Source organism: Theropithecus gelada, chromosome 6, assembly GCF_003255815.1.
Source record: "Theropithecus gelada isolate Dixy chromosome 6, Tgel_1.0, whole genome shotgun sequence".
Taxonomy (NCBI): Eukaryota; Metazoa; Chordata; class Mammalia; order Primates; family Cercopithecidae; genus Theropithecus; species Theropithecus gelada.
Genome location: NC_037673.1, coordinates 143,798,994 through 143,820,018, shown reverse-complemented (window position 1 = coordinate 143,820,018; position 21,025 = coordinate 143,798,994). Strand labels below are relative to the sequence as shown.

The window sequence follows — 21,025 nt, the reverse complement described above, 5'->3', positions numbered from 1 at the left end:
CTTTTAAAAGCCTCTTTCCTTGTATGCCTAGCCATATGTTCTATTTTTGAGAATCACCATTGAGTGTCAGCAGAGTACCAGAGAGTGCACTAGGCACTGAGGCATAGGTTATCCCACTTTAAATATTTAGTACCTACTGAATCAGAAAATATAATAATATAAAGAATGTCTCACTTACTTGAGTAGATATGTTTCCAGGTGGCTATAATATTAATAGATTGCAGAAGCAAGAGGTGAAACTCTAGAATAATTTGAGTTAAGGACAACCAAGAAAGACTGGCTCCCCAACAAATACACCTACACTAAATGTTGAGTGCATTGAGCACACATATGTCTTTGGTAAATGTGTTTCTACTAGACATCTAGAACAATGAATTGGGAAAACCTTGGCAGACCACTCTTCTCTGAAATCATACCTGTGATAATGACTCATGTTTTCCTTCTTTTCTAGAGTGACCGTCTCCTTATCAAGGGAGGCAGAATCGTCAATGATGATCAGTCCTTTTATGCTGACATTTACATGGAAGATGGTTTAATAAAGTATGTATATGGAATTCTTCTCTTTATTGTTTTGCACTTCCTCTCTTCATTAATGGCTCATAAAGAAGCTTGGATTACATGAATGTAGTGAAAAAAATCTTAATTTAATCAACAGAATGAAACGATACTGAGGGCAACTTTGTGCAGAAAGTATTGATGTGCATTCTATGGGTCATGGAAAAGTGCAAGATGTGGCCATCATCCTTAAGGATACTGGAAGATGTGCACAAATTACAGCACCCTAAAAATATAAGGCTTTGTGCAATAGGTATCAAACGAGTTGAAGTCAGGATAAGTGATTTAGAAGTACAAAGAAGAAGAAATTCATTTAGAAGTAACGCTTTGGGGTAGAGAGAGTATTTAATCTGAACCTTGACATAAGGATACAACTTAGGTGGGCAGAGCACAGACAGGACATATATTTCATGCAAGATTTGCAAATAAATTCATTAGGCATGTATAATTACATTCCAAAATGTATACTATTGGATGCCTGTAAGTGGCACAGCCAGGTAAGTTTTATCTGTAGATTCCCTACATAGTAAACTTTAAAAGAAGATTTGATTTACATAGTGTTTCATCACAGAAAACAAAGTACACTACGCTGCTAAGGTGTTGTATAAGACTGGGTGTATCAAACCGATTCTATTAGTCCCCCTATGGTCTCTTTTAGTTTTATTTTTATATGACTTAACTTCATTGACTAGTTAAAGATTTTGGTTATAAGAGATCTCTTGCTTATCTTTGAAAAGTTGGCTTAGATATAGTTTTCTGCAGACAAATGTTTTTTACCAGCCCCAAAGTCTAGGCTAGCTTTCCCTTCTGTGTGCTTTCAAAACAGTTGTGCTCGGCTGGGCATGGCGGCTATCATTAAGTGCCTGTAATCCCAGCACTTTGGGAGGCCGAGGCGTGCAGATCACTTGAGCTCAGGAGTATGAGATCAGCCTGGGCAACATGGTGATTTTTGTCTCTACTAAAAATACAAAAATTAGCCAGGTATGGTGGTGTATGCCTGCAATGCCAGATACTCAGGAACCTGAGGCAAGAGAATCACTTGAACCCAGGAGGTAGAGGTTGCAGTGAGCCAAGATTGTGCCACTGCACTCCAGCACTCCACCCTGGGTGACAGAGTTAGGCTCTGTCTCAAAAAAAAAAAAAAAAAAAATCCAACCAAACAAAACCAGCTTGTGCTTTCATCAATCATAGCAATTCTGACACTGTTAGTCTCCTTTGAGAGTAAGGAGACTGACTTGCTCTCGTATCTTACTTGCATATCTTGTTTATTCTATATCCCCAATACTTAACCCAGGACTTAGCACATAAAAATTTGATAAGAGCTACTTTTTGAGTGTGTAGTATGTGCCAGGTTAAATGTTTTGCATGCTTTCTCTCAATCAGCCAGCAGCCCTCCGAAGTAAGTACTATACTATTATTATCCTCTTTTCCTGAGATGAGGAGAAAGCAGCACACAGAGAGTAAATAACTTGATAAAGGTTAATGTATTAGTCAAATACATTGAATGAATGAGCGAGTGAATGAATGAATGAATGAACAAATGCAAGAACAAAAAATACTTGTTCATAGTTTTTGCCAATTTACATTATTACTTTTTCATACTGGAAGTAAGAAAAATGGAAACAATGGGCCACACTTGATTTTATGTTTTTCTGTTAACTAAAAAATTATTATGTAGAGTTGGCTCTATTCGGAGGTAGCAAGCTCTCTCATTTGGAGAGAATGAGAAGAATGAGAAAAATTTGTTACCAAATGCTTCCTCATTTCAGAGCTCATCATAGGCAGCACTAATTGTTCACAGAACTTTATTATTATTATTATACTTTAAGTTCTGGGATACATGTGCAGAACGTGCAGGTTTGTTACATAGGTATACATGTGCCATGGTGGTTTACTGCACCCATCAGCCTGTCATCTACATTAGGTATTTCTCCTAATGCTATCCCTCCCCTTTCCCCCATCCCTGACAGGCCCTGATGTTTGATGTTCTCCTTCCTGTGCCCATATTTTCTCATTGTTCAAGTCCCACTTATAAGTGAGAACATGTGGTGTTTGGTTTCCTGTTCCTGTGTTAGTTTACTAAGAATGATGGTTTCCAGCTGCATCCATGTCCCTGCAAAGGACATGAACTCACTCTTTTTTTTATGGCTGCGTACTATTTCATGATGTATATGTGCCACATTTTCTTTATCCAGTCTCTCATCGATGGGCACTTGGGTTGGTTCTAAGTCTTTGCTATTGTGAATAGTGCTGCAATAAACAATACGTGTGCATGTGTCTTCATAGTAGAATGATTTATATTTCTCTGGGTGTATACCCAGTAATGGGATTGCTGGGTCAAATGCTATTTCTGGTTCTAGATCCTTGAGGAATTGCCACACTGTCTTCCACAATGGTGGAACTAGTTTACACTTCCAACACTGTAAAAGCGTTCCTATTTCTCCACATCCTCTCCAGCATCTGTTGTTTCCTGACTTCTTAATGATCGCCATTCTAACTGGCGTGAGATGGTATCTCATTGTGGTTTTGATTTGCATTTCTCTAGTGACCAGTGATGATGACTTTTTTTTTTCATGTTTGTTGGCCACATAAATGTCTTCAAGAACAAGACTCTATTCATATCCTTTGCCCATATGAACAAGACTCTGTTCATATCCTTTGCCCACTTTTTGATGGGGTTGTTTGGTTTTTTCTTGTAAATTTGTTTAAGTTCCTTGTATATTCTGGATATTACCCCCTTGTCAGGTGGATAGATTGCAAAAATTTTCTCCCATGCCTGTTCACTCTGACGATAGTTTCTTTTGCTGGACAGAAGCTCTTTGGTTTAGTGAGATCCTATTTGTCAATTTTGGCTTTTGTTGCCATTGCTTTTGGTGTTTTAGTCAAGAAGTCTTTGCCCATGCCTATGTCCTGAGTGGTATTGCCTAGGTTTTCTTCTAGGGTTTTTACGGTTTTAGGTCTTACATTTAAGTCTTTAATCCATCTTGAGTTAATTTTATATAAGGTGTAAGGAAGGGGTCCAGTTCCTGTTTTCTGCATATGGCTAGCCAGTTTTCCCAACACCATTTATTAAATAGGGAATCCTTTCCCCATTGCTTATTTTTGTCAGGTTTGTCAAGGATCAAATGGTTTTAGATGTGTGGTGTTATTTCTGTGGCCTCTGTTCTGTTCCATTGGTCTATGTATCTGTTTTGCTACCAGTACTATGCTGTTTTGGTTACTGTAAAATTATAGTTTGAAGTCAGGTAGTATGATGCCTCCAGCTTTGTTCTTTTTCCTTAGGATTGTCTTGGCCATACAAGCTCTTTTTTAGTTCCATATGAAATTTAAAGTAGTTTTTTCTAATTCTGTGAAGAAAATCAATGGTAGCTTGATGGGAATAGCATTGAATTTATAAATTACTTGGGGCAATATGGCCATTTTCACTGTATCGATTCTTCCTATCTGTGAGCATGGAATTTTTTTCCATTTGTTTGTGTCTTCCATTTCCTTGAGTAGTGGATTATAGTTCTCCTTGAAGAGGTTCTTCACATCTCTTGTAAGTTGTATTCCTAGGTATTTTACTCTCTCTGTAGTAATTGTGAATGGGAGTTTGCTCATGATTTGGCGCTCTATTTGTCCGTTACTGGTGTATAGGAATGCTTGTGATTTTTGCACATTGATTTTTATCCTGAGACTTTGCTGAAGTTGCTTATCAGCTTAAGGAGTTTTTGGGCTGAGATGGTGGGGTTTTCTAAATATACAATTATATCATCTGCAAACAGAGATAATTTGACGTCCTCTCTTCCTATTTGAATACCCCTTATTTCTTTCTCTTGTCTGATTTCCCTGGCCAGAACTTCCAATACTATGTTGAATAGGAGTGGTGCTACGGCCATACTACCCTGAATGTGCCTGATCTCATCTGATCTCAGAACTTTTCACAATTGAGCCTTAAATACAGGTTTAGAATCCATCTTCACACAGTGCTTCAGGGATCTACAACCAGGGTTGAAGGTGTAAGACAAATCCTTTTTGCCATCTCTATTAGAAAGACTGAAAGGCCACTTGCCAAAGATGTTGTAGAAGGAATTTAACCATCAGATGCATGTGTTGGTGGGGGAGAGAAGGTTGAGTTAAATGATCATAATTCAATCCTGAAATTTTGTATGTGTGCAACAACATTATTAACTCACAGAGCATAAGAACAGAAATGACCTCTTCTAACTATCACATAGTTATTTGTCTGTCTGTGAATACTTGTGGAATATTTGTTATGTGCCAGGCAATTTTTTGAGATATTGAACTCATGCTGTGTCACATGGTGTGGTACTCATTATCAAGGCCCAAATCATCATGCTGTCTTCCCCCTGGGACCTTTTAGTCTTTTAGGGGAACTGAGATATCTGTATATATGCAAAGGACCTAGCATTACCAAGGAGTGGCATACCAAGTATTATATTCATAGAACAGGTGAGATGCAGAGAAGGGAGTGGACTGGTTATTAATTATAACAGTTGACATTTACTGAATTCTTAGGTACTTAACAGTGTTTATGGGCTTAACACATATTCACATTTAATGTGTAGCACAACCCTATGGAGGAGGCATCTTTATTACATTTTATAGAGGAAAGAATTGAGGCATGGTAAGGTAATTTGGCCAAGGTTATACAGCTAGTAGCCAGCAGAGCCAGGATTGTGAATCCAGATAGCCCACATCCAGCCTCACTCATTATTAGACTTGGATTTTGCTAGAAACTTGATGAAGGAAGGCAGATGGAAGCTGAGCCTCGAAGGATTAATGCGGCCTTCATTGCTGGAGCAGTGAAGAAGGGGGAAGCCATTTCTATTTCAGGCTTGCTTTTAAACTAGTTGTCAAAATGGATGAAAACACACACACAAACCAGGCAATTCTTCATGCCTTTGGTTCTCAATTTTCCTTAAAGGAGAACGTGTGAAAGAGAAAAATAAGAATGGAATTGGCCAGTATCTGAACTAGAATGGACTAATGATCAGAGGCTGCATTTCACCAGTATATTTTGAATTATGGTGGCTGTGGAATGGCCCGGTGGTGATGTGGTAAAGTTGAACTCTTAGAGATGTCAGGAATACTTTATTTTAGTTGCAGAACTTGGAGTTTGGCAGGCTAGTGGTAGACTTCTCACTGCCCCAAGAGAGTGCCTTTCTTGGCTGCCTGTGGACAAAAGGGGAAAATATTCATGCCATGGACAGTGAGGTACAGATATCCCAAGGTAGGAGATTTTTCATGGTCATGTAGAGGCTTCTGAATCATAGGTCTCCCTGGTATCCATAGTGGACATGTTTAACCAGCGATTTAAATCGAAGATGTGATACCACATATGAGCCAAGCAATACTGGCTGATCTATGAGCAGCATTGTGTGGGGACTATTTGTAATTGTCACTTTCCTTGGAGGCTTGCCTTTGAGATATTCATTGGCTTACTTCTGCCTGAGTCTACCCCCTATTCCTCCCTAAGATGCTTTGAAGCTTTCTGGGTGAAGCCGTGTCTAGTGGAGGTTTTCATAATCAGTAAGCTCGGCTAAAAGCTTCTACTGGGACACTGACCATGTCACAAAGGCAGCTAGTGCTGGAGGCATCTGCATCTTTGACTTCCTCCTGGTGAATCTGCCATCACCTGTGATTGGCTGATAAATGATCAGAAAAGGGTGGAATTGGGAGTGAAGACTTAGGTGGGAAATAACCCAGACAGAATCTTTCATTAGGAGCAAAGATGACCCCACTTAAAAGATAGCGGAGATCCCATACCTGTTCTTTAAATGATTCACTGTTATCTTCTTCAGTCTCTTCTAACAGTGCACTATTTTATACTCTTTAGATCCTTCTCCAAATGTTATTTCTCACCTTAACTTAAAGAACAAAATGAAAAGAATAATAAAAATATTTGTATTAAAAATTATTACACACACTATATTCTAGACACTGTCAAACCCCTGGGGTTATAGTACTAAACCAAGACACTTGGTCCCACCGAACAGCATATCAGATCGTTCTGTGACTATAAACATTGTTTTCTGTATATATCTATCTTTGTTTATAGATTGCTAAGCTCGTGAGTCACTTGCAAAGATTAATTTGATAAATACAAGTAACACTGTTTAAAATCCTTATACCATTATATTTGTCTTGGAAATTGCACTTTTAAGTGACCAGGTGTTTGACTGTTTCACCAGACAAATTGGAGACAATCTGATTGTTCCTGGAGGAGTGAAGACCATCGAAGCCAATGGGAAGATGGTGATCCCTGGAGGCATCGATGTCCATACTCACTTCCAGATGCCATATAAGGGAATGACCACAGTAGATGACTTCTTCCAAGGGACAAAGGCAGCCTTAGCAGGTGGCACCACCATGATCAGTAAGTCTTCGTATTTTACACACTCCTGTTTCTCAGAGCTGTGTGTTTAATGAACGTGTTACCTCCAGAACTCTCTTACTATCACTTGTATACTTGCCCCAGTTCAGTTTATAGATGTTCTGCCTGAGAAAAGCAGATTCAGCTGAGGAAATGGGCAGCTCCCCGTAACTACAGAGAGGAGATTCATGAGGCTCTTGGTCATGGCAACAGCTGCCCTCTTGTCTACCTTAGCAGCGGGTGCTGGCTCCTGCAATGAGGGGAGAATCAGGAAATAGCATCTCCGGGCTAGTAAGAGGTGAAAGTAGACTTAAAAAGTTGTGGATCGAAGATGAAATGTTATTTCAAAACTGCCCACTTGGGTCTGAGAAAGGAGGGCAGAGCAGCATGAATGGAGCTAAGGAGTATCCATGGAGAGAGGGATTATGGAGAATTACATTTCTTGGAAATTTTGTGAACTTCAGTGGGTGAAGCTGTGTCTGGTGGAGGTTTTCAAAATCACTGAGCTTGGTTTAAAGCTTCTGTTGGGATGCTGGTCATGTCATAAAAGCAACTGGTGCTGGAGGCATCTACATCTTTGACTTCCAGTCGCATTTAGTGCTATCTGGTCTGCGCTGTATTTTGACCAATTCATATCTTTAAAATTTGACAAGCTGTAGGAGTGGTTTCTCTTGTTTTTAATTTTTGTTTTTTTTTGTTTTTTTTTTTCCTATTGCTTTTCCGAGAAAAAAAATCTAGGGAGTTGCATGCCATTGGATTACTGAACCAATAGCATTCCAGGGCAGTCCTTCCTGTCCCAAAGGAATCCTGATGAATTGGGTCCCATCCCAGTGCTGGCCCCAAACTTGGTCAGGCAGAGAGCACTGTTTATTTTAACACCATATACATCCCCTGAGAGTGCAGGACAGCCTGAGCGGTAGAATTATCCACTGTCTTTTACTTCCTTTTGACAGGACAATGAGCAGGGTTCAGCTTTGGCTAGTTGGGTGTGGAGGCCCAGAAAAATTGCACCAAAGCCATAAAAGGTGCAATTCAGGGTTCCGTTCTCCAGCTGAAGGGTGGAAGCCTGCTGACTTCTCAGCAGCTGCCTGCAAGCGAAAGCCCTGGTGTTGCCCCAGACATTAGTGATGTAGCTCCATGCATTTGCTTTCCGATAAGTGCACTCAGGCTGCTTTTGATAGAAGACTACGGGAATGAGTGATCTTGGCTTGGCTTTCTGCCATCTGGGCAAGGAGTTGGACCTGTTTGGCATCCTTGAGATTTGTATTATGCTTGGCCATCTGCATTAGGGAAGTCAGATTCCCAGTGATGAGAGTGAACCGCAAAAGCAATTGTGTCCTTCATAAATAAATTAGGAAACCTAGAGATGCAAAAAGAAAATAAACCTCATAATCCCACATCGCTGTTAGAGTTTGGCTGTATATCGTACACATTTTTAAAATCCTTTTTGGCAAAACTAGGATCACAGTATATGTACTATATTTTAACCTTTCATTTTTGCTAAATAATATGTCATGGATATCTTTGCATTCATTTCTATTCTACCCCAACATTTAAAGTGGATTCCTATTCATCCATTTTATAAAGGATTTATGTATTTAACCTAACTTCTCTATTGTTAACAATTTCAGTTGTTTCCAATTTTTCACTTAGATAAATAAGTAGTAAACATCCGTGGAACCAAAATTTTGTATACAGCCTCATTTATTTCCCTAGGAATAATTCGTAGGTGTAGGAATAAATATTGGGTTAAGGTTTGAAAAATGTCCAGGTTTTTTATGTATATTTCAAAATTGCTCTGTGGAAAGTTGTCCTTAGCTGTACTTTGTCCTTACTTGTACTTTGCCTCAGCCGTTCAGGGGAATATGAAAGTGTAACTTTTGCCTTTTCTTCATCAACTATAGATGCCATTGTTTAAAAAAAAATGTATCCATGGTTGCAGAGTAGATTTGGGCCTCAAAGAAACCAGATTCTAGACAAGAAGTTTCCATGGAAATAAGATCTGCGGGCCCAGTATCAGGTTTATGTAACTGACACCAGCTTTGTCCTATAGCAGAGAGCCTCAATGTCTTGTGCCCTGACTTAGGTTTAAACCTCGCTTTCGCCCTTGGAAGAGAGTCTGACTTTTTTCACTAGCAGTGACCTCCCCACAGTACTAGTAAGAATGACACATAGTAGGCCCTCATTGATGGCTAACATTTATCAAGCACTTACCATGAGCCAAGCATTAGGTGAAGGATGTTATGTGCATTTTTCCCATTTAATCTTATAAATTCAGAAGAAAGGCACTAGTAACACCCTGTCTCCCACCCCACTTGGCACCAACTGAAAGGAAAGAAAACTGAGGTTTAGGAAAGCTAGTAATTTGTTCCAAATCACATAGCTTTGTGACATTTAAGTGATCAGCATTCTTGAAACTACCAGGGAACCCCTTCAAAAGTTAATTCCATGCTCAGGAAATAGAGATTCTGCAGTCACAGCTAAGCAAGCAGGAGCAGGCCTGGGCAGAGGGGAGTAAAGGCTGTGTCTGAGAGTGACTCATCTGGGGTCTCTGTCATTCAGTTGACCATGTGGTGCCTGAGCCTGAGTCCAGCCTGACTGAGGCCTATGAGAAATGGAGAGAGTGGGCTGATGGGAAGAGCTGCTGTGACTATGCCCTGCATGTGGACATAACCCACTGGAATGACAGCGTCAAGCAGGAAGTGCAGAACCTCATCAAGGACAAAGGTGAGCCCAAACATGCTGTCCTCCCTCCTCTCTTAGCTTCTTCTTGCCGGTCCTTCCAACACTATCTACTCGCTCAGTCACTGTCTTTTACTTGGAGCCTGGAACCTTGAGCATGAGCACTGGATGTAGGGATAGTACAATGTTCCAGGCACTTTATTTACTTCTTACAGGATCCCCGTGAGATAGTGATTCTTCTCCCCACTTTGCAGACGGAGAAACTGAGGCTTAGAATAAGCAGCCCAAGATCATAGCATTAGTTAGCAGTAGATGTATTCAAATTCTATGCTCTTCACCTCCATGCAATATTGCCCATTCTGTAGAGGAAGAAACTGAGGTTGGGAGAGGTTAACTGATCTTACATAAGGTTTTATGGCTAGTATGACCTATGAGATTAGGGATTTTTAACCTGTATCATTTTTACTGTAGAGCTCAAACCCTTACTATCATATAACAATGGCATCCTTAGAAAAGGCTAAGGCATTTCCAGGAGCAAGGATGTGCTGGTACTCTGGCTGGGAGCTTAGGGTGTGAAAACATGTTCATGCATATGTATATGTGTTTCTGTGTGTGCGCCAGGGTGTGTCCTCTCAGTGAGTACATGATTTAGGTTCTGCTGTCTTCTTAGATTCCTCTATTCTCTGCTTCTTTTTGATCATCAGATATTGCAAACCCCTCCCCGCCACATACAGGCACACATAGGCACCATGTGCTCAGCATTGTAAGGCGGCCTGGGAGTCTTAGAGAAGTGTAAGTAATGGCCTCTGCTGAACACCCAAGGCAAAAGAAAACAGGCTCATGAAGAACAACAGAATAAATGTCATGGGGTGCAAGAACCGTTACCAAAGGAGTAGTCTAGACACAAATGCTAGGAGTCCAGTGGAAGAGTGCGCCGTGGGATGGCAGGGAAAGGATGACCCCTCAGAGGATGATATTCTCTTTCCATCCCCCTCCTTACCCCACAAGCCCTGCAAAATTGTTGGTGACACAGAATGTGAGATTAACTCCTTCTATCTGTATTTGCGTTTACATCGGGCATCTCAACTGGGGTAGAAAATTGAATCACTTTTAACACTCACTTCTTTATCAAAGAGCCTGCATCTTCCAAGGATAATGTAGAGGCTTTTGGGAAGGGTAGTGTTTGGGAAGACTGCCCTGAGTTGAACCACTCTGAGTAGGGAAGTTCTCAAATTACAACCCACTTTTGGCCCAGAACGCTGTGGGCTGAGAGGGCCCTAATGGTTAGAGACCAAAATTATCCCCCTTTCTTCAAAATGATTCTCAGTTCCCCAGTCCCACCTATTTCTGTAAATCACTGTATTAGTAGTTTATTTGGGGTGAGATCTAAATAGATCTTTACACATAAACCTTACAATTTAATTTTTTTTTTTTTTTTTTGAGACGGAGTCTGGCACTGTCACCCAGGCTGGAGTGCAGTGGCACGATCTCCACTCACTGCAAGCTCCACCTCCCCGGTTCACGCCATTCTCCTGCCTCAGCCTCCCGAATAGCTGGGACTACAGGCACCTGCCACCGCGCCCGGCTAATTTTTTGTAGTTTTAGTAGAGACGGGGCTTCACCGTGTTAGCCAGGATGGTCTCGAGCTCTTGACCTTGTGATCCACCTGCCTCGGCCTCCCAAAGTGCTGGGATTACAGGCATGAACCACCACGCCCAGCCACAACTTAAGATATTTAAGCACAAGGTAAAACCTGCCCATTAGTTCCCTAAGGGTTGGGTCTGTATCTTAGTTCTCCTCTCTGATCCAACACCCTGCACAGTAAAATGAACTGATCCCAGGAGATCCATTAATTGGAAACCAAATATGTGCCAAGCCTGGTGCTAAGAGCTCTTTATGTATTGTCTCCTTTAATATTCACAACCACTTTATGAAGTAGGGTATTGTTATTTTTCCATTTAACAGGTGAGAAAACCAAGGTCCAGAGAGGTTAAGTATCCCAAGGTCACCGAACTAGTATGTGGTGGATTTCAATGGTGCAGCTCCCAGGGTATGAACACAACTGGTGTGCTAGAGTGATTCTTAATGCCACCTACTACTACCTTGAGCAATACCAAAGTTTATTGACCTTCTGGGATAGGGGATGTTGGACAGGGGAGGTTAGAAAGAGGCACAGAAGAAGAGACCATTGTGCTATGACATCTGTTAGGAATTGTTGATTTTATGGGGCAGGGGTGGGCAGGGCAGAATGCTTTTGAAGAATATAAATATCTGCTTTATGTTGGACAGGAGCCCGGGTAATGCAGCTGGGTCTCATGGTCCATGGAAGTGGGAGCAAAGGACAGAGGACAGTCATGATAACGTTGTCTTTCTCTTGTTTTTCCTCTCGTCCCTCTTTTGCAGGGGTTAACTCCTTCATGGTTTATATGGCTTATAAGGATTTGTATCAAGTATCTAACACAGAGGTAACAACCCATTTGCTATGTGGTTTGGGGTATCTGGATGGGTTTCCTATTGTTGCTGATGACCTTGGCCCTTGTAACATGAATCACTGTGGTCACTGTGGGAGACCACTGGGCCAGAATGCTTCTTGAAGCCTTTGCAGTCCACATTACATTTTAAATAAGGTAACGGGCAGGGTTCATGGCAAGACAGACAGGGAGCTAGAGTTTCCACTGGCAGCAGCTTTCTTAAACGGAAGAGGAGGAACATGCCTAAATTTCCATCTACCAAACAAGCTCCAGATCCCTCATAAGCCCAGTGAAAGCGTGAGGCTCTTCACCTGCAGGACCAGAAGGGCTGATTGGAATAATCCTATTGCCTTGCCTCTGACTCTCCCACTAAGAAATTCATGACATGCATTTGCTTTAGATAGAGGCTAAGTTTTCAGAGGAAATACAAGAAATGAATTCCCATGCCTCCTGCTTAGAGGTGAAGGTATGTCTACCTTCACAGGTTAAGGGATAAGGGTTTTAGTTTTTTGTGTTTGTTTCTGGCCGGGCTGTAGAGCTTTTCTGGAGCATTTGTTGAGAAGAATTCTGAGGCTGTCTCTCAGCTCAGTGGGAAAACAATTCCATTAAAATTGGGTGCTAGAGGCAGAGGAGAGGAGTTGGTAGTACTTTGTTATGTATTTGCTCTACCTGTCTAGGGAACATGGTAGGTTCTTCATATAGTCACAGTTTCCTAGGATTTCTTGGGACTAGCCCTCCTCTTTGGTCATGCCTATATAATCTATATTTCTGCCCTAGTGACTTATTTCCTCTGCTTTATCCCATTTGTTTTAGCTTGGGCTCTGGTAATTGGCCCTTCTGTGGGGTTGCTAAAAGTGCTTGCAAGAGTGACAAAGACTCGTTTCTATTTCAGCTCTATGAGATCTTCACCTGCCTGGGAGAGCTGGGGGCCATTGCTCAAGTTCATGCTGAGAATGGGGATATCATTGCCCAGGTAACACCGTGCAGCTCCCTGGAGCGTGCTTTGGGTCTGCATCCCATTTGTTTCTTCATTTCTTCCGTGCTGCTTGAACTCTCAATATGTGCACGACACCATCATAAGTACCTTGCTAAAGACAGAACCTGCTCCAAAGTACCTCAGAATCTAGGTGGAGGAAATAAAAGAGAGGGGAATGTAGACAAGTAATGAAACTAGAAGATGCGTTAAAACAGAAAGAGGGCTGGCCATTCTTGGAGAATCAGAAAAGGCATCCTGGAAGAGGAGGAGGATTTCAAATTGGACCATTTAGTGGGAGAGCATTTGCTGATTCTCTTCTGAAAATGTCTCAAAGCTACAAGACATTCTCTGTCATAAAGAAAGACCGTAAGGCAGCATTTCTCAGGAGCCAGAGATTGGATCCAAGTCTGTGGAACTCACAGCCTTAGATAATAGAGAATTTAGGTCTCACGAGGAGCAAATTTAGGTCTCGTGAGGAGCAAACATCTCACTGGATTCCTAGAAATCATATTGAGAAACTTGAGGAATGAGTGATGAAAGTGAGGGCCCCAGCGCCCAAATTGATCATTTGTAAGGAAGCAGGAAGCAGTTATCTCTCCATCTCCTGGGCTGCTTAATGGAATAGATGGACAGATGTGTCTTAGGAAGGGTTTTGTTTATCTCAGAAAACATCTCAAGATTGGCCTTTGCTAGGAGGAGACAGCCAGAAAAAAAAAAGAGTGAGCTTTCTTCATCCATTTGATAATGTTGGCAACAAGAAACCATTATTCATTCCCTCAAAGAGTGTTTCCTGAGCACTTTGGGCCAGGCAGTAGCTATTGAAGTGAGCCAAAACAGATGCATTCCATAGCTCACTAATACTTGGGCTGTGCTTTTATTTTAGAAGTTGTCCAGAACTTGGTAACTGTGGTCGGCAGGGGTGTGGGAACAATGTCTAGGCCTCCCCTCATCTCGGACCATTAGTTTCCTGATAGCAGGTGCCATTTGGTGAGCACTGACTACTGTGTGCCAGGAACTGGTAAATTTTCTGGTATATTCTCATTTGATTTTCTCCCAAACCTTTAAAGATGCTATCTTCCTCCCTGTTTTATACATGAGACCATCCAGGCTCAGAAGGATTAGATCACTGGCCCAAGGATCAGAGCAAATAACTAGGAAAACCAAATCTTTGCCCCTAAGAGGATGTGCCTCAGTGGGTATCTTTACCCAGAGGTGGCATATCTGGGATCCCTTGCGTCTCAAGCCCAGCTGCAGGCTTGTGGGCAGGCAGCACCCCAGCCATGCAGGGCTCCATCTGTTGTGATTTCAGACTCTCCATGTTGTCCTGCTGGTGGGGGAAGTGAGGTAAGTGTACAGTTTCCTCTCACTGAGACCAAGGAGGCTAATTAGTCAGGACCCTGACAGCACTTTCGCCCACGTCCACCACACACCCAGCGATAATGAAATCATTTTCTGTAGAGAGTCCAAATGCCTTGGTCCTGTGGGAGGCAACCCAGTGGTATTAGAACTGTACTCCGCCCTTTATCCAAGTCTTCAGAGCAGCAGCCAGAGGTCCCAGCCCTTCTCTCAGCTGCCCTGGAAACCAAACTCTCTGGCACTTAATTCCAGCCCCTGTGGAGGCAGATGGACTTCAACCCAAAGTCTCTGTTGCCAGTTTCTTTCCTCTTGTGAATCCTTAGCGTGGAACTTTCTCTAGTTTCCCCTCCCACTACTATTTCCCTACCTTGGGAAGATCCGTCAGGAAAAGAGTAGGGGCATTTTTCCATTTGGATGAGTTTCTTGTGTGTGTTTATTAAATTCAGCTTGAGCTGAAAGATCTTTATCACATTGTTTAAATGAAGGCAGCTGCTATACTCAGAATTTCTTGCTGCACTTATTCAAAAGTGAATATCTGAGAGAGAAATCTTTGCCTTTGGATACAAACAAGGATGATTTTCAAGAATTTCAAGTTGGCAAAACAGTCTGAGAGGACAGCATCTTTAGCCATTCATTTAACAAATATTCGCTGAGCGCCTACTATGCGCCAAGCCTTGGAGAGGGAAGATGAAAAAGACAGGGTTCCTTTCCTTATGGACTAAGCTACAGTTGTGTCGTGACCCAAACTGTGATGTAACTGTAGCTGTGATGAATGCCACAAAAAGCTTACTGCTATCCCCATGTAAGGTAGCATCGATGGGGCTTTACTGCCATTCTTAATCTCCCACCTATAGGGACATCATGGCTTCAGAATAGAACTTCCTAGCCTGAACAGTGCATTAGAATCACCAAATTTTTCTAATTCCAGGTATTCGGGAATTAGGAAAAGTCAGTAGCAGAGTTCAGGCAAGTGTATTTTGAAAATAATCCCCTGGTGATTTAAATGTGCTTGGAAGCCACCACTTGAGCTTAGCTTTGTCCTGTGCATTATCCTGGTGCACTCAAACAAGACAGAAGCATAAATGTCACCTAAGACAGAGATTCTTTAGTTGGAGACCTTAACCCTTGTGTGACTGGAGGCAATTTAGAGTAGAAACTCACTAGACTTTGGAAGAAATTTAATTCAGTTCAAGTTTCAATAAGTGAAAATGGTAAGAATGAAAAGTGGAGGTGCTTTTCTAGAAAAATAAGCCTCTAACCTTTCTTTGTATTCTGTAGAGCTGGAGATAGTGACCATTTCACTTCTCATGGTTGCTTATAGTATGTGCATTTTCCTTTCTACTCCTCTTTTAGAAATTTCTATTACTAAAAACAAAAAACAGAAGGTTCTTTTCCAGGTGGTAAGACTCCTTAACCTTTTTAAATGCCTCATAGTTTCAAAGTGAGACAAGACTTGTTGCTTTGACCATCTTTCCTATGTGTCTCACACATTACCAGAGTACTCCCAGGTCACTAGGCCAGGCCTGCTGGTGCAAGGTTCATAGGAACCAGTCTTAATAATTTCAGAGTGAATGCCAGTAATGCTGAAGGAATGGTGGCTTGGGATTTCTGCCAGTTCCAGTCAGTCCATGCGTGTGTGTGCTCACTGTCCAGCTACCTGCTTCTTCCAGAAAGAGGCTAGAAGTCCGAGGAATGTAGCCATCAGCCACAAGGGACATGCACTTCTTCTGCCATGTCCACAACTTGGTTAAACAGAATTTCACCAAGACACTAACTCAGAAAATGCTGTTTGGAGGCACTATTTTGTTTGGTTAAATTTTGAATCCATTCATTTAAGCCATAGATTTAAAACATCAAAACTCCTGAGTGGTTTATTAAAACATGCATTACTAGGATTCAACCTCACATCTTCTGATGTGGTAGGCTAGGATGAGCGAGAAATCTGCATTTCTACAAAAACAATTCAGGCGATTCTGATGTAAGTGATGAGTGGCTCACACTTTGGGAAACATAGCACTAAATTGTAAGCCCCGTGAGGTCAGGGGCTGCATTGCTTTAATGCAGGTACTTACCCAGAGCCTAGCAGGAAGCAGATGCCCAGTACATTTTGTTGAGTGAAATGGTTTAAAGAGCGTGAGTGAATAAACAAATGAGATAAGCAAGTGTAGTTTCAGAGGCAGCTGAGACTGAGAGAGATGAAGAATAAGTGACCTGGTATGATTCTTGATGGGCAGAATAGACAAAAAAAATAGTCTTAACAGACAACTGTCTTTGTTTCAGTAAAAACAAATCACCCTTGAATGTTTTTTTCCTCCTTTTAGTTGAGTCTACCATCTATTGCAACTCCAAATATAGGATTAATACATCTGTTCAACATATACATATTTCTTCTTTAGATCTTTAGATCAGAACATACCAGTGTAATTTTTCTGAATCTCACTTGAGCTTATTGAAGAACTATTTCCTTTTTTCATTTCAGGAGCAAACCCGCATGTTGGAAATGGGGATAACTGGCCCAGAAGGCCATGTACTGAGCAGGCCAGAGGAGGTAAGTTACAGGGGATGAAGGTGCACACACAACGCATGAATAAACATTGTTAAAAGGCGATGAGAATCTGAGTACCAGGTTGCAGTATTGGAACATTTCTTCCAAAGACCACTTCTGATTGACCCTAGCTCAAGAGCCCGTGAGAAAATTAGAAAGGAATGTAAGAGATGTGCTTATTTCTGACCCCTAATCTCTCTAAAGATAACACAAGTTGGAGTGTCCTTCAGAGCTATTCAGGAGTGTTAAATTTCTGATCCCTTTCTTAAGGAAATCTCAGTGTGAATCTCATAGACATTTCCACTTATTCCCTTATTTCATTTTGAGTCCTGTAAAATACTGGCCATATAAATAAGAGGTTGAATGGACTTTTTTATATACATTATACTCATCAATTTGTATAACATGATGATTGTGTCCAGGTATGGAAGTTTCTCTTATATAAAATGAATGATTATTTATGTCTGTGCTTAGCAGCCAAATAACAAAACAAAGGTGACTAGAGGCTGGTTCCATGTCTCCGAGATGTCAGCAGCTTCACCTGCTGGCATGGAGCACAGAGCTGGGAATTGGCTGCCCATGTACCTGAAAGCACATTGGCTTTGGAAGGGCAGCCTGGGTCTAGCACCTGGAGCAAAGTCAAGGCCCTCCATATCAGTGAAGCAAATCCTGTTTCTGTCCTGTCATTCCAAACCCTACAACAGGGAGAAGAAGGAATCATAACCAGAAATGACTGCATTCCCATATCCCATCTCTTTTAGAGTCTTATTTAAAAGATAAATAGAACACACATAGACAAAAATGTTTCTATCCTAAGGAGGCAATGAATTTTCACAAACCGGATATACTTGTGTAACTAGCACCCAAAGAAGGAAACAGATTATCAGCACCTCAGAAACTCCTTTGTGTCTAGTGATACTTTTATTGCCACTTAAATAATTTATAATTTTGTTATTAGGGTTCCAGTCACATACAGCATCCCTGAAGTCTGTCTCCTTGATAACACCTGGTGTAGGTCACTTCTATGGAGTGCGTACATCTAGTATGTGCTGATAGCTTACGTTATCTCAGTTCTCGCTACTGCTGCCCTGTGTGGTCGCCATTGATGCACAGGTAAAGAAGCTGAAGCTCAGAGAGGTTAAGCCCCTGGCTGATCACACTTGAAGGACTGGAAAATGGTTTACTCATCATGAAGAGACTGGAGTGATCAGCATTGTTTCTGAAGCTTTTCTTAAATGCTGGTCACTGTGGAGATGTGCTGGCAAGATGGATTTCCAGCAGCAGCCAGGGGATTTCAGAGCAAAGTCTATTTTTGTTCCTTGGTTTGTTTTTTCAACCTCCCCTTAGCCCTACCACCCCACCCTCCTCCTTATTCCTGTCTCCTTTTTAGTAAAAAAGCCTCTCAGCCGCAAATCTCTACAGCCGTGGAAGGCCTTTTGGTGAAGTTGGAGGGTGATGTAACCTTCCAAAGATAGTCATGTTGTCAAAGTGCTGAGAAACCTGTAGTGTTTGGGAGGAATGAGATCAAAGGGACCAGGACAGAGGTCCTGGGGGAGCTGAAGTGGTCAGCATGGGTGTGAAGGGGGAGGAGTGAGCATAGGAGGAGCCAGACCCTCTTCAATTCAAGCACACCCAGACACCATCTCAAGTGATGCTGTTCAGAGAGCTGGGACCCCAGGCACAGAGACAGCTGCTCCAGAGTACAAAATTCTGGGTGCTTCAGGAAGGTGTCCACATTCACCTATGGCCAGGGGCCTCCAAGGTCCCATCCACATGGAATAAAGTGCAGCTTGGGGGAGGCCAGCTCAGCCAGCCAAGTTCTTAGAGTCTGTCTGCTGAGCTACACCCACTATGGGCAGTGACTGGTTTGCATTATACAACCATTGGGCATCTGCAAGCTATTTTTGGTATTTTTTTTTTTAAGTTTTGGGCTCCACAGGCTAACCAGAATGTCATATCCATAAAAAAAGGAACTGTTGCCAATTGAATGGAAAAATGTCAAAGTCTTTGCTGTGTGCTGAATTGGACTAACTCACACCAATTGAGAGCAGACCACTTGAGAGTAACACAGACCCTCAACTGGTTAGAAAATATTATCAATAATAATGTCAGTACCAAACCCTCAAGAGGCACTTACCTTGTTCTCCCATTAGGAATGGGCTAACTGCTTTACAAGGATTAACTCATTTAATTCTCATCACAGCCCAACATGTCAAACCCTATTATCCTCAATTCACAGACAAGAAAACTGAGGCTTTGGGAGGTTGTGTAATGTACCTGAGGTCACCTAGCTTATAAGTGCCAGAACCGGAACTCAGAACCGGGCCATCTGAAAGAGTCTCAGCTCTCAGATCCTGCTTTGTAAATAAAGTATGGGAAAACTTCTTATTTCTTACTTAATAAATGCCACTGGGTTGGTTAGCTTATTTGAGAACATGAATTCTACATGAGGATAAGATGGGAGAGATCAATAATAAAAGAAGTCTTTGTGTTGAGAAACCTGGGAATTATTTTTGTAAGAAATGCCTCCTAGAATTAACCCTTTGCTGACCACTTACTGCTGCAGGAAAGGATTTGAGGAGCCAGGATGCCTAACTGTCTTGGCTGTTATTTTAGACATAATGGTTTGCTGTTGTGTCTTCCCAGAGATTCTGTCCTGAGAAGATTGAGGAGCAAAGGCTTTCATTCAGATGTCACCTTTGTGATAACCGCAGAGGCTAAGGAAAAAGTACTTACCCTCTGCCGGGCATTGCTCTCAGATGACAATGCTGTGCTATACTATTTTACTAGTGAGGGACAGAGGCACTGGGAAGCTGAGTAAAGTGACACAGTTAGGAGGTGGTAGATCTGAGATGTGGATATAGGCTCTCTAGTTCCAGATCCTGCCAAAATTATCCATAACCTCTGTGCAGCACTGCATCCTCACAGTTCGTGGAGGTGGGAGCCACCAGTTTGAGAGGTTCCTGTTTCTATTGACTCCTGGAGACTTTTTCTTGCAGCTGGAAGCTGAGGCTGTGTTCCGTGCCATCACCATTGCCAGCCAAACCAATTGCCCTCTCTACGTCACAAAGGTCATGAGCAAGAGTGCAGCTGACCTCATCTCACAAGCCAGGAAAAAAGGTGATTTGTGTTTCCAAGATCTCGGAGCCCCTGATGGCACTGCGTGGTTCCTTCCCTCTCTGGTTGTCCTGTGTAATATATATGGTGCCTACTTTGCTCGTTGCCTTGCTCCTTAGGAAGCCCCTCTCCACATCCTGTGTGGATGGGAGGATCCTGGGATTTCTCCCACTTGGCATGTAAGGAAACTGAGGCTCAGGAAGGTTAGGTGAGTTGTCCAAGATGACACAGCTTGAATCAGTTTTTCTGAGACTTTGTGCATCTTCCTTCTCCCCTTGATCTTTGATTTTCAGTTCACCTTGTCTGAGTTTTATAAATGGACTTATCAGTCAGGATTAAATTGGGTGCAAAATTCAAAGATCCTGCTCAAACTGGCTTAAACAAGCACAAGTAAATAACCGATTATAGGTGTTTCAGGTATGGCTAGATTGAGGGGCCTTAACATTGGTATTAGGGGTTTGTCATGCGTACTCCTTTCTTGGCTGTCTTTCTTCTGGTTTATGTTCAGTATGAACAGTCACAGAGTAGATGCTGAGAGGCACCTGTTGTCCTCAATTTTTGGTGGAGAGCATGATAGGAAAGTAAAATATACCTTTTCCAGCAGGTCAAGCAAAAGTCCCTAGGAGCTCTGTGACTGGCCTGGCTTAGGTCATGTGTTCATCCCTGGACCAGTAAACACCCCGGGGATGGTATCTGGCCAGGATTGAGGCCACAGTGCAGATGCAGGTCACACATCCTGAGCCACTGAGACTAGCACAGGTTATTTTAGAGAAGGGGTTGAGTGGATCTCCAAAGCATGTGGACCATCATGGCCTTCACGACCCTGGCTCTGTCCCTGTTGCCTGTTGACTTCTGCGTCTTTGCTCCACTGGTGTTAACTTGGGATTCCCTTGCTTGTCTTGTGCTTAGCTAAAGTTTTCAGAGCTTTCTTTTCTGTTTCGGTTCTC

General features: G+C 42.1%; 1 protein-coding gene across 1 annotated transcript in view; it reads left to right on the top strand.

The window, feature by feature from the left end:
• Positions 1–21,025, top strand: part of DPYSL3 (dihydropyrimidinase like 3) — a 115,570-nt gene that overhangs the window by 80,256 nt on the left and 14,289 nt on the right. The window contains exons 2-8 of the mRNA XM_025387150.1: positions 452–540; positions 6,750–6,934; positions 9,494–9,658; positions 12,017–12,078; positions 12,977–13,057; positions 16,896–16,964; positions 19,961–20,081. Of these exons, the coding sequence (XP_025242935.1) occupies positions 452–540; positions 6,750–6,934; positions 9,494–9,658; positions 12,017–12,078; positions 12,977–13,057; positions 16,896–16,964; positions 19,961–20,081 (772 nt within the window). The remainder of the gene's footprint in view (positions 1–451; positions 541–6,749; positions 6,935–9,493; positions 9,659–12,016; positions 12,079–12,976; positions 13,058–16,895; positions 16,965–19,960; positions 20,082–21,025) is intronic.